The sequence below is a fragment of the Thamnophis sirtalis genome, unplaced genomic scaffold, assembly GCF_051295495.1.
Source record: "Thamnophis sirtalis isolate CommonGarterSnake01/CBP01778 unplaced genomic scaffold, rThaSir2_p1.2 scaffold_3, whole genome shotgun sequence".
In the NCBI taxonomy this organism is placed as follows: domain Eukaryota; kingdom Metazoa; phylum Chordata; class Lepidosauria; order Squamata; family Natricidae; genus Thamnophis; species Thamnophis sirtalis.
The window spans coordinates 99979468-99996334 of NW_028261383.1; the positions used below are offsets into that span (position 1 = coordinate 99979468).

At 39.1% G+C, this 16867-nt stretch overlaps 1 protein-coding gene across 1 annotated transcript in view; it reads left to right on the top strand.

The window, feature by feature from the left end:
* Positions 1 to 12814: 12814 nt before the first annotated feature.
* The window catches only part of LOC148048078 (uncharacterized), a 131907-nt gene continuing 127854 nt past the window's right edge, over positions 12815 to 16867 (top strand). Inside the window, exon 1 of the mRNA XM_087708231.1 lies at positions 12815 to 12842. Within this exon, the coding sequence (XP_087564357.1) occupies positions 12815 to 12842 (28 nt within the window). The remainder of the gene's footprint in view (positions 12843 to 16867) is intronic.

The window sequence follows — 16867 nt, forward strand, 5'->3', positions numbered from 1 at the left end:
TTTCTATGGCAGCCTACCTCACTATGATGATTCTGGGTGACTAATAGCAGTTTAAAAAACTCAACAGCAAAGTCAAATGCATAAGTGGCATCCAAAGCAAAAACAAACAAACCAAGTAGCAATTAAAATAACCATCTCATAGACTTTGACAATCTCTTCCCCTTCTTCAAGGCATAAATGAAAGTCCAACAGAGTTGTGGCCATCTAGTTTATGGGAGAATGATGTTCCAAAGGGCAGGTGACACAACAAAAAATGCCCACTTCTGGATTTTGCTAGATGATACTCATTGATTGATGGGAGTCTTAAGGTGCCTCTTAGTGAGGATGGATAGAAACGATGAATAGCAATAGCAATAGCAGTTAGACTTATATACCGCTTCATAGAGCTTTCAGCCCTCTCTAAGCGGTTTACAGAGTCAGCATATTGCCCCCAACAACAATCCGGGTCCTCATTTTACCCACCTCGGAAGGATGGAAGGCTGAGTCAACCCTGAGCCGGTGAGATTTGAACAGCCGAACTGCCGAACTGCAGTCAGCTGAAGTAGCCTGCAGTGCTGCATTTAACCACTACGCCACCTCAGCTCTGAAGGAGAGGCAGTTTTACAAATAACAGGCCCATGCCATGAAAGGATTCATAAGTGTCTTGAATTGGACCCAGAAGCCAACTAGTAACTAATTCAATTATTTACATTTTGTTAAGATTATAACCTTCCCATAGAGTTCTGTTTACATATGTACAGAAGCAAGTCCCATTCTCATAAGTGAATCATTATCTTAAATCCACACAGCATACTAAACTTTATGCCATGAATAATAATTTCATTGAAATGAAAAAATAGAATGTCTATCATCTATCTATAGCTTCTTGGATCAAGCTGCTAGGATGAGAGGTGAAACGCCTTCAAAGAAAAATCAGTAAGTCCAGTGGTCTCTTGAAAAAAGCACCTTTGGGACAACCATGACCTGGATGACTAAGAACTTCCATAGAAATCTATCTATCTAATAGACACTTTGAACATTGGTGCATGCAAAGGGACATATTTTTTTTGTATCTCAAACCAGAGTTATTGGGTTTGAGAAGATTTTGCTGACATATATCAGATAGCAGAGACTAATCCAATAGCATCCCACGGGATAGCAACAAAATCAGTCTTGCAGTAGTGTAGGATTGTATTTTTGGTCCACAAAATAATGAATTTATTGATTTAAATTAGCTCTCTTAAGCATTATCTAAATAGTCTCAATCCCTTTGGAACTATGTATAATAGATAATTCCCATTTTTCTCCTGCGGTAAATTTTAAAACCACAGCCTGATAAACTAACAGAATCTCATATTTAGTCTCTTGCCTGTAAATTTTTAGGTTGAAATTTTAGTTTGTACTCTCTAATTGCTTTCAGAGTTTGCAATGAAGAGGAAGAAAGGCAACCCAAAATATGCAGGCCTGACTTTAGTACCTACCCATACATTGCTTAGGGAGAAAAAACAGGAAGAATCTAATCTTTTTGCAGGGAATTACTTTTTCCACATGTTGAGCGCTTTTATTAATGAACTAAATTAAACACGCATCACACTTTAGTTTGATTTGTTCTCTTTATCTTCATTATACTGTATATAGCCCAGGCACTGGACTGGAATGCAAGATGAACCCATATGGAGGGCCTTCGTTATCTGTTTTTCATTGCAAAGGAGGAGGTGGGATGTACTTTTTATTTTTAATTCCATTCTTTGACTTTCCATCCAATTGTAAGCCACCCAGCTTATGGGTCTGGGAATTGAGTAGGTCTCCAACTCTGAAGCAACAAGGACACAGTTTGGAGGGTCTGTTGCCTCTTAAGGTCTACATGGCATTGCAGCCCAAAGTATGTTCAATCAATTTTTATCTAGTGCTGCAGTTGCACTTCTTCCTAGATAGGTATGTGCTGGCTGTACTCCCTCATTTGGACAATGGCAACACATCCCATGTCAGCTCGCCCTTAAAGATAATTTGGAAATGGCAACCATGTATGCAGCTACACTTACAGAGAACATTCTTCAGAGACCGCGTAGTATCAGTCCTAGCACAAGTGAATTGTGTTATTGATTAGGCTTCAAGATTTTTGTATAAGGTGTTTAAGGGTCTTATTGGCTAATCATTTTTATACATAATGAAGTGTACACCAGTATGTACCTATCCAACCGTTAACATTTTCAAATCAATGAGCTGAGCAATTTGTATTATGCTGGAAAAGGAGAGAAGGCCTTCTTCAATGTGCTATCGTATTTTTGGGAATGCTCTTTCTCCTTGTGGCCAGGCTATTGTCAACATTATTTATCTTTTGGTGTGTAGTATTTACCCTCTCATTTAGGTTCTAGCCCCATGGCCTTTACAATTTTACCTCTTAAATGCCTCTTAGTTAGTATCACAATAATTCATATGTGCTTTGAATTAATTTAGCATTTAATTTATTTGCTTTTAATGCTTATCATGATTCCCAGCACTCAGAAGAATGTCATCAAACTAAAAATATGCATAGCACATGGATTACCTATGTTCATTATATCACAAATTCATAAAAAACACTTTCAATTCAGTTTTATAGGTTGGAGAAATCACTAGAGAATGACATTGCTAGGATTAATTTATATTTGCATAAATAAATTTCTTTTTAAAAATATGCAAATTAAACAATGTAACCAAATAACCAATAAATAGTGTATAGGGATGTCATGTTTGGGATGGGGTTGTCCAGCTCCCTGGACAAATCCTTGCTATATGTTGGCAACATTTTCTAAGGTTAAGTCCCTCAGCTGGTTTCATGCAAGTAAAACCTCATATAAGGCACAACTAGTTCACATGGTCTGGTGCTTTAACCACTATACTCACCTGCTTTTTTTCAGTTATTGATTATAACTTAAGGCCATCCTAAAAGAAACTAGCACATGAAAAACAAAACGTTTTAATATTTGAATACTCACATTCAGAGGGGAACATTTCTCCTACCCAGATAATACTTTGAGATCTACAACCTATCATCATTGTTTATAACTGTTAATGAACCTACTAAAATTTCAGCTTTGCTTCTTGAGTGCTAATGATCTTTCACTCACCTGGAAATAAATTATTTTAAATCATTATATGGCGGTGCATTATTATATACAACGATCATTTGCTTTTCTAATCGACTACTAGAACCTCTTCCTATTGCTCAGAATTTTTTTAATAGCTTATATACCACCTTGAACAATTTTGAAGCATAGAAAAGCAAGTGATTATTGATGACAATGGAACTTATCCTAAAGTTAATTAACTGCAATTAACATGATTATCCTAAATAATACAAAGGGTGTCTCTCAGACATCTAACCTATGATTCCCAGTTCTAATTTCTCAAGGCTTTTATGCTCTCCAGCATGGTTCTCAAAATACTTCAGATTCTAAAAATAATTGATAGTACTATCACTATTAATACCAACTTAGGAAGCTGGTGCAAATCACAATACTATTACATGCAACACCCTCAAAATTTCAGAAGAATATAATTATAAAAATGTGATGAAGTTGTCTGATATCATCAGCATTTTAAAGATAATAGAAGTAAAACTCTAACATTCTAAGACTTCCTCAACAAACAAATAGAGTCGGTACCAGGCCCTTAGTGAGCATGACAGCTCCTTTCTTCCCTTTCCTTGTTTCCCTCTGAATTTGTTTTCTTTGCCATCATTGTCTTTTTGTCTTATGCAATTTTTGTGTTTTGTCCTGTTCTCTGTTTTCAAATGTTTTAAACCTCTCAAGGTTTGCTGAGTAAATGCCATGTTGCAAGGACCTTCGGAGACAGAGGGACAGCCACACACGAGAAAACTGGCATGTAAAAGATGGCTCAGTCCACAGAAGGGGGGAGAGAGTGGGAAACATTTAAATAAGGACCCTCCCTAGTTTTCCAGAGAGTAAAAGGAAAAGAGGGGAGAAATAACTGTAGTTTTTGAAGATTCTGTCAGTGTAACCTTACAATAAACAAAGTGTTGTTGGTGATGTATCTTGTTTGGACTATTTCCCAGGGATAACACGCTGGGAGTCAGATAGCAAAAAAGTAAAGGTTCCCCTCGCACATATGTCTTATCATTCCCGACTCTAGGGGGTGGTGCTCATCTCCATTTCAAAGCCAAAGAGCCAGCACTGTCTCCGTGGTCATGTGGCCGGCATGACTAAATGCCAAAGACGCACGGAACATTGTTACCTTCCCACCAAAGTGGTCCCTATTTTTCTACTTGCATTTTTACATGCTTTTAAATTGCTAGGTTGGCAGAAGCTGGGACAAGTAATAGGAGCTCACTCTGTTATGCTGTGCTAGGGATTCAAACCACCGAACTGCCAACCTTTCTGATTGACAAATTCAATGTCTTAACGACTGAGTCACCGTGTCCCAGTCAGGTAGCATAAAATGTAATAAATTATTATTGTTCCAAATCCCTGTCTTCATCCCCTGTGAATTGAAGCCTATATTCTGTTTTACTCAGAAAACAGCAATATTAATAGCAAAATGCAAGAATTCATACGGGAATTCATATGTAGAATTTAAAACCACTTATTTTTTGATGGATTAATTAATGGAACCGAAATGCTATAGTGAAAAACCAGCTTTTCTAAACGAACAGTTCAATGTGAGGAATTTAGGCTGTTAGAGATCCCAATAATATCTCAAATTATTTAAAATGTTTTACCAGATTGCAGAATTAGATTTTTTTTAAAAAAATTATAGAATATATATTTCATTGGTTTTAAAAAAAAACAGGTTAAAAGTTGCATAATTTTATGCTCAGTGCAAATTCTTATATCTTATCAACAGAAAGTATATTAGGTTAAAAGATAATGGTAACCCAATTTCATTTATTTCACAGGTGTTATTAAATCAGCTCAACAAAATAAAATCAAGAATTGTACAGCTTGACATTTGAGCACTTTTAAAAAAGACTTCGCTTTTCACATATCAAGGGTTTCCCTTTTCTCATATTAAAATTCAGTAAAATGTATGCAGCACAACAATTTAACGAGGTCTTCATGAAGAACCAGAACAAATTATTCAACTCTTTCCTTTTCAAAAACAGAGCGGGGGAGACATTCTGCCTTAATGATTAATGCACTGAATCATGATTCTGAATAAAAGCTGTGAGAACAGAAAGGTTTGTGGTATTCACATTTTAGACCTTTAAAAAGCCCTTAAAAATCATCACATGGGTGCTGTTTCAGGTTACACCATCAACTCTTGAACAGAAACAAAACCATGATTGCATAAACAATTAGCCGAAGAAAATACTTTTTTGCTGATTCCAAGAACAGATGAAAAAATAAACTCACCTTCTATGACCCCGGTGTCAATAGTTCCTTTCACTTGACTGAAGCACCACAATATATCTTGCATGAGGTTCTCAAGTCCTGCAATTAGGCAGATTCCCCCATTAAATATAAATGTACAGTATGTTAAATAAACAAGTTGCTTCTAAATAGTTATTTTTTTTTAAAAAGTGAACATGTGATAGATCTAAAAGAACAATAAATGTTGATTCTGAAGAGAATTTAAATTATGTTCCCTCACCTGGAATCATCCTGCAACGGAAAGCGATAACTTAGCTCCTCGGAAAAGTAGCAACATTACGCCCACGTTGTGAATTGCCTCTCTGTCCGCTTTGTGAGGCTGTTTCAAAAACGGTGCAATTGGAGTCAGCTACCAAGGCTTCGCTGGCAGTGAGGAGTCAGACCAGCAGTCACATTCTTTATCATAGCTTCTCTTCATTAGAATACTAACGCATACACAATCACATCTGTTTGGGTCTCTCAGCACTCTTAAAAGGGTGACAAAATATCATTATTCTGTTCTGAATTTATAACTGAATTCTTTTCATAACATTAAAATGAGTTAAAAGGATTATCTCCTCATTTTCTTCTTTGTCCCGGTTTTCTCTCATTCTCTTCTCCAACTTATTGTGTCAAATATGAGTGGGGTAGGAACTTTCCTTTAACTTATTTTCAGGCATAAACTGCATACCTTCAGCTAATCGGGATCAAGCTGGATAGTGCTACCCTACGCAGTATAATGTGCAAATGCCGAAATATAAAAAAGAGCACACTTCAACTAGGAGCAGAAAAAAGTAGAGGAACACTCATGCCTTGGCACCTCTCTAACACCCAAATAATCGGAATGATATCCAAATAAAAATGCACTAAAGTCATTTTAGGCTCCAAGCTTATTCCCGCATATATTATTTAAAGTGTTTTTTGCTTCATTTATTTCAAAAGATGGAAAACAATTCTGGTGAATTTGAATAGGAGTGAGGAGCTGCATCCAAAACCCTGGGCAGGTATCATCACTTGGTTTAGAAAAGACGTCCTAGCAATTACTGGATCCCTAACGCAAAGGGACAAATAATTAGAAAAGTTCTAGTGCGGGGTGGGTGGGTGGGTGGGAGAATTGAAAGAAATAGAAAAGGAATCTTGACAAAGGGCAAGTGACTGGATGTTATCATTGATGACTTAAGCATTTACTGTAAAGCAATCATAGTGAAAAAATAGCATCAAGTTATGAAGAAGTTGGAAGCAACTGAATGACCACATACAACAAAGGAATTACTAAGGATCTTATGTGTTGTCCAAAGTATATACCATTAGAAAAGGACCAGGTAAAATCTAAAGTTGTGTCCATTTATAGATATGTGTTATTTATTTTACCCTTACATGTTCCCTAGTCATGGCACAAACATGACCCAGTAATTGCTTTTATATGACATGGCCTAATGATGTTGCCCTAATCGCTAGCTAATAGCTGGAGACAACTTAGAATCATTGTTAGCTTGTCCTATTTTATAGTAGCATACTTTCTCCTCTTCCAATTATTTTTTAGTGTGGCTGTTGCATGTTTCACCAACAGCAGGCTTCATGATGCACTCAGTAGCTGAAATCTGCCCAGTTCCTATTGGAGAGTTTAGACTTCCTTTTCCTGTGGCTGCAGCTTTGCAAGGTTCCTTATTCTGGGGTGTTGTTGTTGTTGTTATGTTAATCTTTGGTCAGATTCGCAGCCTTTGGGGCTGTTTGGTAGCTCAACAGCTCGAGTCCTAACCAAGGACCTAGGAATTGTTAAGGTAACATCGGATGATATAAGCTGTTCCAAGTAGGGTGGTTTTTTGTAGAATCAGAATGTTCAAGTCTGATAAATTTAGATTTTCCAAATAGCGAGGTAGCTCTTTAGGTATTGCTCCAAGGGCTTCAATTACAATTGGGACAACACACGATTTCTTTTTCCACAGTCGCTCAACTTCATTTGCAAGTCCCAGTACTTTGTGATTTTTTTCTTGCTGTTTATCTTCAATTCGTGCATCTCCAGGTATTGCAATGTCAATGAACCATACTTTTTTCAATGACATTTCGCTTCTTATTGAAGAAGCTTCTTTAGCTCTGACTAGATGGTGGGGAATGGATGGATATATACTCCTTGCATAATTCATTCCACTCCCCAACACTCAGTCAGAGCTGAAGAAGCTTCTTGGATGAAAAATGAAACATCTTCAAAGAAAAACAAAGTCCAATTGCATCCTGAAAAAGCACCTTTGGGACAACCATACCTGGATGATTGAGAATCTCTATAGACATCCCCCTTTGAGCCATTTTTTGACACATGGCTAAACGCGTTGTCTGAACAGCAGCTCAAGAAAGTCAACTAAGATGCATGAAAAGTCCAGTTTGATTGGACTTTAATTCTGTGTCCCTTCAGTAAATGAATAATATTTTATTGATTGATTTATTACATTTATTTTCCACCCATTTAGTTTTGAAGCGATTTATATATGATATTGTATCTTGTCAAAGATTTGGTAGACACCAGGATGACATATTTTGTGATAACTTATATATATTTTTAAAAAAATTTAGAGAGTACATTTTTGTTAGCTACAGTCCCATTCATCTGATATATTAAGTATTTGTCTCAAGAGAGGAATATAATGTTCGGAGAAAGAAAATAAAGATGGCTATCCTTCAGCAAAGGAATTCTGAAAATTCATTATATCTAGAAACGATCACCTAGGATCCATTAAAAGATTTAACACTGTTCCCTGTGTTAAGGTTTCTTATTATTGATGATTAATCAGTGGGCAAATCTCAAGTCTTCCATCTCAAGGCTGTGAAAAGAATATCCCAAAGTCTATTGGGTCAAAAGTATGAGAGGAAAATGGATTTAAATAGGATTTAAATCTAATATAAAGATATGGCTGGATTTCTGTAATTTCCAGTATTCTTTATTCCTCTGAGTTTACAGAGTTTCTGCTGGGTTTGCTGCTAGTGGTGGGTTTCAAAAATTTTTTAGAACCTATTCTGTAGGTGTGGCCTGTTTTGTGGGAATGGCTTGGCGGTCATGTGACTGGGTGGGAGTGGCTTGGCAGTCGTCTGACCAGGTGGACATGGCCAACTTGGAAAATGTGGTAAAATTCACTTAAAAATGCTCTTGCTCGGCAACCAAAATTTTGGGCTCAATTGTGGTAATAAGTTCTCTTCTCTTTCTTTCTTTCTTTCTTTCTTTCTTTCTTTCTTTCTTTCCTTCCTTCCTTCCTTCCTTCCTTCCTTCCTTTTGTCCCTCTCCTGTTTCCTTTCTTTCTTTCCTTCTATCGTCTCTCTCTCTCTCTCTCATTTTCTTTTTGTTTCTTTTTTCTTTCTTCCTTTCTTTTTCCTTCTTTCTCTTTCTTTCTCTCTTTTTCACTTTTTCTCTTTGTCTCTTTTCTCTCTCTTCCTCCATTCCTTCCTTCCTTCCTTGTGTGTATCTCTCCCACTTCCTTCCTTCCTTCCTTCCTTCCTTCCTTCCTTCCTTCCTTCCTTCCTTTCTCTCTTACTTTCTTTTTTTCTCTCACTCTCCCACCTCTCTCTCACACACACACATCCCTTCCCATTAATTTCGTAGATATATTCTATGATCTAAAACTGGTGCCCAATAAATCTTATGATCACGGCATTCTGTGTCCTACAAGCCAATTCACAGAGCTCCCAATTCAGCCTCTTACCGTTCTGGGGGTTAACCGAATATGGTTAGTCATCCTGTTATCGCTTGGCTTTGGTTCCCGCCTTTTTAGAAAAAGGCAGAGGGCTAATTTCAAATGCCTCTGGAGAGCTAGGGATGGAGGCTTTGCGTCCATCCTGGTTCTCCTTGACCTCTCAGCGGCTTTCGATACCATCGACCATGGTATCCTTCTGCGATGACTGCGGGAGGTGGGAGTGGGCGGCACTGTTTTGCAGTGGTTCTCCTCCTACCTCTCGGACAGGTCGCAGTCGGTGTTGGTGGGTGGGCAGAGATCGTCCCCGAGGCCCCTAACATGTGGGGTGCCACAGGGGTCGGTCTTGTCCCCCCTCCTATTCAACATATACATGAAACCGCTGGGCGAGATCATTCGGAGGCACGGGATAAAGTATCACCAATATGCGGACGATACTCAATTGTATCTGTCCGCCCCGTGCCAACTCAATGAAGCGGTGGACGTGATGGAACAGGGTCTGGAAGCTGTTAAAGACTGGATGAGAGCAAACAAACTGGTGCTCAACCCAGACAAGACCGAGTGGCTGCTGTGTTTTCCTCCCAATAATTTGACCACCGTACCATCAATCAGGCTGGGGGGACAAAATTTATACCCCTCAGACAGGGTCCGCAACTTGGGAGTCCTCCTGGATCCACAGCTGAGTTTTGATCACCATCTATCGGCTGTGACCAGGGGGGCATTTGCCCAGGTTCGCCTGGTGCGCCAGTTGCGGCCCTACCTGAATCAGGAGGCTCTCACGACAGTCACTCGAGCCCTTGTGATCTCTAAGCTGGAATACTGCAACGTGCTCTACATGGGGCTGCCCTTGAAGAGCACCCGGAGACTTCAGCTAGTACAGAACGCGGCCGCGCGAGTGATAGTGGGCGCACCTCGGTTCGCCCACATAACACCTATCCTCCGCGAGCTGCGCTGGCTGCCTGTAGATCTCCGGGTGCAATTCAAGGTCTTACTTACCACCCATAAAGCGCTCCATGGTAGTGGATCTGACTATTTGAGAGACCGCCTCCTGCCAATAACCTCCCTGCGTCCCATCAGATCGCATAGAGCGGGCCTCCTCCGTATTCCATCCGCCAGTCAGTGCCGACTGGCGACTACCCGGAGGAGAGCCTTCTCAGTTGCTGCTCCGACGCTATGGAACAATCTCCCCGTGGAGATTCGTACCCTGACCACAGTCCAGGCCTTCCGTACAGCCCTCAAGATCTGGCTAGCCCGTCAGGCCTGGGGATAAACTCTTCCGCCCCTCCCGAATGCTGAGAGAATGTTGTGTTTTTAGTATTTTTCAGTTATTGCACATTTCTTTTTATGTTTTGTCTTCACTCCCCTTCCTTTATTATTGTAAGCCGCCCTGAGTCCCCTCAGGGAAAAGGGCGGCCTATAAATGCTATTAAAATCTACAAAAAAATCTACAAAATCTTTTTTCCTTTTGCTGAAGCCAGATTTCTCTGCCGCTTAGTGGGTTACTGGTGGGTGTCCGAAGGTGTTGGGTACACCACGGAAGGCATGCACATCATGCACACATGCACACACACACTATGTTTGCCTCAATGCAAGGCGCATGTGTAAGGGGAACTGGATCAGCTGGGAGGCTGGCAAAAAATATGCCTCTGTTTCTCTGCTGCCGGGGCTCGCAGAAGAAGAAGGTGGGGATGATGGCCACCACTGCTGCTCTGCGGCCTACCAGCTGCAGCCCTGCCTGCCCTGCTTAGTTGGGTGGCTGGCCAGGAAAGCGGTGAGGGGGAGAGCACCGGCCATCATCCCCGGCTCCTTCCTCTGCGAGCTGTGGCAGTGGAGAAACAGAGGCTAATTTTTTGCCAGCCTCCCAGCTGATCCAGTGCCCCTTATATATGTGCAATGTGTGTGAGAAGAGAAGGGAGCAGCATACGGCATGTGAGTTTGTCCAATCCTCGCCTCCTGTTCCTCCTTCGGCTGTTGGACAAGCCCACGTGGCGCGTGATGCTCCCTTCTCTTTGACAGCCACCTCATTTCCAATGGGGTGGGGAAATCCATGCAGATGTATTTCTTCCCCATCCCCACTGGAAACCAGGCAGCTGTAAAAGAGAAGGGAACGCATGCTACATGGGCTCCTCCCAATCCTCCGCTCCAGGAAAGGAAGTGGTGGGCGGGGCAAGCCTGGTGAGGACAGGCGAGGGGAGCAAGCGAGCGGCAATTGGGTGGGCAGGGGGAGCAAGTGGGGGGCAGTCCAGGGGAGGGAGTGTTCTGGTACAGGGCCTCCAGAAGCTCAGGTAGAGGAAGGCATGCTAAATTTCACAAAGTGGTACACATGTACAAGTGCATATCGGCTGAAACCCACACCTGGTTTGCTGCCAAAAGTTTTGAGCAGAAAATTGGAGACTAGTTTTGTTTACTTCCCTAATTATACATATAAATGGTGTTCATCTATATAAAATGCTTATGTCACTCCCATCAACAGTTTTGTTGATGCCTGTTATAAGTAATGTTCATTATCTGTATGCACATTTTATTTCTCTCTGACATCTTTATTATTGTTGTTCCTCCAAATATAAATATCTACATCCTAATTCTCTTTCAGAACAACTTAAGATGTCTTGAAACTCAATTTTGCTTTGATATATGTGTTATTACTATAAGCATCACATAAATTATATTTTTCACTAACTTGAAAATAAATGAATAAATAAAAGAATAATAGAGCTAACTAGAACAAAATAGATGAGATTAGGCATTGTACAGAGCTTTTATTCTGGACATTAAAAAATAGAATAGAAGGATTTTTATTATGGTTACCAACCAAAACAGCAAACAGAAACACATTAAAAATAAAAATAAAGTAAAAACAGAACAAGATAAAATGGATATGTATCCATCCAAAATATAACCTTTAGAGGATATCTCAAAATTCACTTTTAAAATATGTGCACTACTAAATCGTCAAGCAAATCAATATATGCAGTAATACTCTATGAAGAGTTTATTTGACATGATGAAAAGAGAGGAAGGAAAGAAAGAATAAAATATTGCTGTAACATGAAATATGAACTAGTATTCATCCCCCCTCCCCATAATGATGGTTTCAATTTCTTAATTACTGCTCGAAGTTAGCCTAATTCTGCTTTTATCTTCTCAAATGTGAGAAACTTAATGTCAGCTAGATTTTTTTTCTGTGATGTTTTGTTTTCAAAGATATTTTCCTCCTTTCTGAATTATCTATTTATATAGAGCTGATATTTTCTGTTGGGCAACTTCTGCCTTGTACTTCACAGTTGAGTGATTGAGGGATGAGGTCATCTTTTGGTTGTTTTCAAGATTTTCTTCCAGAACATATAAAGACTGCATTCTATTGATAAGCCCACAAGTCAATAGGAAATTAAATTTACTAATTTTTGCAATCTTGGTACCAGGCCCAAGCACAATTTTTCCAGGCAGAAAAATTCACACATTTTTAACCAATACTAATAGATTTAACTGAAAGCATATCAAATCTCCCCGTGGAGATTCGAACCCTCACCACCTTCCAGGCCTTCCGCAAAGCCCTTAAAACCTGGCTGTTCTGACAGGCCTGGGGCTAAAGAACTGTTGCCCCCATCTCGAATGGTATGACTGTTGTGTGTTTTAAATTATGCATTGTTTTGTGTCATTTTTAATTTTTGTTTGTATCCCCCTTCCCTGGTTTGAGTTGTGAGCCGCCCTGAGTCCCCTTCAGGGAAAAGGGCGGCATATAAATAAAATAAACATTCAACATTCAAACAAATCTAGGATCTGGAGCAGAGGTGGGTTCCTACCAGTATGGCCCAGTTCAGCCGAACTTGTAGAGGTATGTCGGTCTGGGTCACAGAACCGGCAGCGGCCCAGGCTGGCCATGCTCCCGAACCGGTTCCCCAGTTGCCACCATCACCATTTTTTTAGTTCTGCACATGCGCAATACAATTTCCATTGAACTGCGCATGTGGAATGGTGCGCGAACTGGCAGTAATGCCGGCTGAAACCCACCTCTAATCTGGAGGAAACAACATAATGTTAGAAAGTGCTTCCCTTTATCATTTTAAGAATTGGTGTTGTATACATCTGTATACATCAAGAGCCAAGGTGGCGCAGTGGTTAAATGCAGCACTGCAGGCTACTGCTAGATCAGCAGGTCAGCGGTTCAAATCTCACCGGCTCAGGGTTGACTCAGCCTTCCATCCTTCCGAGGTGGGTAAAATGAGGACCCAGATTGTTGGGGGCAATATGCTGACTCTCTGTAAACCGCTTAGAGAGGCCTGAAAGGCCTATGAAGCGGTATATAAGTCTACTGCTATTGTAGAAAATAGGCTGGTGTTTAAACATGAGCTTGATTTATTGTGCTGTTTGAGGTGTCTGTTTGAGGATCTTTCCTGTTTTACTTGTAAAAAAGGTTATGGGTTAACAGCATGAATAATTGGAAGGGAAACTGTTACTTGAATGGTTGTTCTAAATATAATTTTGTTATTAAATTTTCTAGTGGACATATGTACTTATTTTGTGCTTTATAGCTTCAATACTTCTTGCAAATGAGTGCAATAATTAGTTATTTAATACACTTACTATTGATGATTAAGTGAAAATGGTAGATAATACAGCCGTGCAAGATTTGGAATTAAATTCCAAAAAGTACTTTGGAGTGTGCGGGGTACAAACATAGCACTAATCTACAACTTTTAAAAGCAGCTATGTCTTTATCTGGAAATACAGTTTGGAGTAGTGATTAAGGCACCAGGCTAGCAACTGTGAGTTCTAGTCTCACCTGAACTACAAAGTCATCTGGGTGACTTGGAGCCAGTCACTCTATCTCAACCCTAGGAAGCAAGCAAAGGCAAACCACTTCTAAATAGCCTTTCCAAGAAAACTGCAAAAACTTGTCTAGGCAGTGTGGAAGAATCAGACTCAGTTGAAAACAGGGGAAAAAAGTCTTTATCTAGGATCATGCAGTAGATAATAATATAAGGTGACCAGACGTCCCGATTTCAGTGGGATGGTCATGCTTTATAACAATTTGTCCCATGTCCCGCTACGTTTTAAAATTTTCTGGCTTCATGTTGAAAGCCCATTGGATTTGCTTAAGAAATCCTAACAAGGATTTGACAAAAGACACTCTGTCTAACTAACCTCTCTCTCTGTCTCTGTCTTTCATTGAAGATATTAAAACATTAAAGCAAGAAAACGAACCCCTCCCCCGCACCCGTTTTACCTCATTTTATAAGAAAAAATGACCAAGTACCATAAAGCTCCAGGAAATGCTTGGCTAGAGAAGCCGTGAGTGTTACTTCCTGGATTTTCCGGAGGGGAGGGGCATGGAGGTTGGAGGTCGGCAAAAATGGTGGCAAAGTTTCTTTGAAAAATGTTTCCTTGACTAATTTCACCATTTTAAGTTGCTCAGTTCTTTGTATTAACATCTACATCATTCTGGATTGACTTGGAATGCTCACTTGTGCCTGCTGGTAAGTGAACTGGGTTTTTTTCTTTTATTTTTTAAATGTATTTTAAAATAATATTTTATTTATTGTGCATAGGATTTTTTTAAAATATTTTTATTCTGTGTGGATTCTTTTTTTAAATTGTCTTAGACTATTTAAAAAAAGATTCTATCCAAAATACAAAATACCAGCTGCAGTTATTCACTTAAGAACTGTGGCAAGAAAGGTGGTATAGTGACCAAAGGTACAATTGCATTGAAAAAAGTGAGTTATGACCATTTTCACACTTAGCTACCATTTTCACACTTAGCGACCATTGCAGCATCCTCATGGTCAAGTGATCAAAATTTTGATGTTTGGCAACAGATTCGTATTTATGATGGTTTCAGTGTCCTGGGGTCATATAATCACCTTTTGACAAAGTCAAATGTGGAAACCAGATTCACTTATGCTACTAACTTATCAGCTGCAGTTATTCACTTAAGAACTGTGGCAAGAAAGGTGGTATAGTGACCAAAGTTACAATGGCATTGAAAAAAGTGACTGATGACCATTTTTCACACTTAGTGACCATTTTCCCACTTAGCGACCGTTGCAGCATCCTCATGGTCACGTGATCAAAATTTTATATTTGTAAATTTATATTTGTAAATTGTAGTTATGTTGAAATAAAAAAAATATTATAATACTATTTTTGCATTGTATGAAAAATTTTGTTGCTCCATATAAAATTTTTAATCAAGTCCCCCACCCCCACCCACCCCAGTCAAAGGTGTCCCTCTTTACCAATCTGAAAATCTGGTCACCTTATAATAATAACACTTAGACTTATATACTACTTCTAAGCAGTTCACAAAGTCAGCACATTGTATCCAACAATCTGGGTTCTCATTTTACTGACCTTGGAAAGATGGAAGGCTGAATCATCTTGAGCCAATCAGAATAGAACTCGAGATAGTGAGCAGTGAGTTAGCTATAATACTACATTCTAACCATTGTGTCACTATAGCTAGATGAAGTAGGCAGCCATGTAATTATAGCAATAGCACTTAACTTATATACCGCTTCACAATCCTTTCAGCTCTCTCTAAGTGGTTTACAGAATCAGCATATTTCCCACAACAATCTTGGTCCTCATTTATCAACCTTGGAAGGATGGAAGGCTGAAACAACCTTGAACCGGTGAGATTCAAACTGTCGAACTGCTGTCAGTCGGCAATCAGTAGAATTAGCCTGCAATACTGCATTCTAACCACTGTGCCACCACAACTTTTATTTATAAAAAGATGCAGCAGCTGTTTTTTAGAGTTGCAAAGTGTTGTTATATTGATATTCCCATGAGCTCTAAAGCATTATTTTGGCATCAAATATGAAAAGAAGGGAGGAAGAAAGGAAGATAATTTTGCTCCATTTTATTACCATTCTTGCTACTGTTGTTAAGTGAATCACTTACAGCTGTTAAGTTAGCAACATGGTTGTTAAGTAAATTTGGCTTCCCCATTAACGTTGTATGTCACAAAGTCACAAAAGGTGATAAATGAACCCAGGACATTGCAGCCATCAGTTGCCTAGCACCCACATTTTGATCATGTAACCATGGGGATGCTGTAACAGTCACAAATATGAAAAACGGTCATAAGTCGCTTTTTTTCAGTGTCATTGTAACTTCAAATGGTCACTTAAGATGAACTACCTATAATAACATAAAATTTGTTCTTGTCTGATTTCTCCTATGTACAGTATTTGGAATATTTTCTGGCACAATGAACCAGCAAGCACCAAGACACTATCCATTGCCGGGAAAATCAGAAATCTTCATAATTTTATTATTATATACAATCACTTCACTTTCATTTCGTTTTGCTTTATAAACCACAGTGACTGAACCTGACATCTTATCAAAAATGCAAGAAACACCTTTATAGTATAATAAAATATAAGAAACATAGGAAGGAATAATTTCACATCATTTTGTATTGAAGTGAAGCCTCCACCTTGAGAATTATGTCCAGGTTTAGGCATCACAATAAAAAAAAAATTCCAATCAACTGGAACATGTTCAGAAAAAGACAACAGAAATGACTAGCAGACTATAAATTAAAACAATAGTAGAAAAAGATGAGCAGATAAGATTACAGGAGGATGAATATGATAGCAATTTTCAAATACTTGAAAGGACTTCACAGGAAGACCAAGTCCTCTTCTCCAACATCCCTGAGTGCAAGACACAGAATTATAGGTTCATGTTCTGAGAAGGTGATTCTGGTTAAATGTTAGGGGGAAAAAACCTTCCAAATGCTAAGATCAGTTGGACAGTACAACCCAAGACATAATATTCTTCCATTCACCTGGGTACATTCAAACACAATAAGTTATTTTCATGAATGTTTTTATTTATATTTGGATT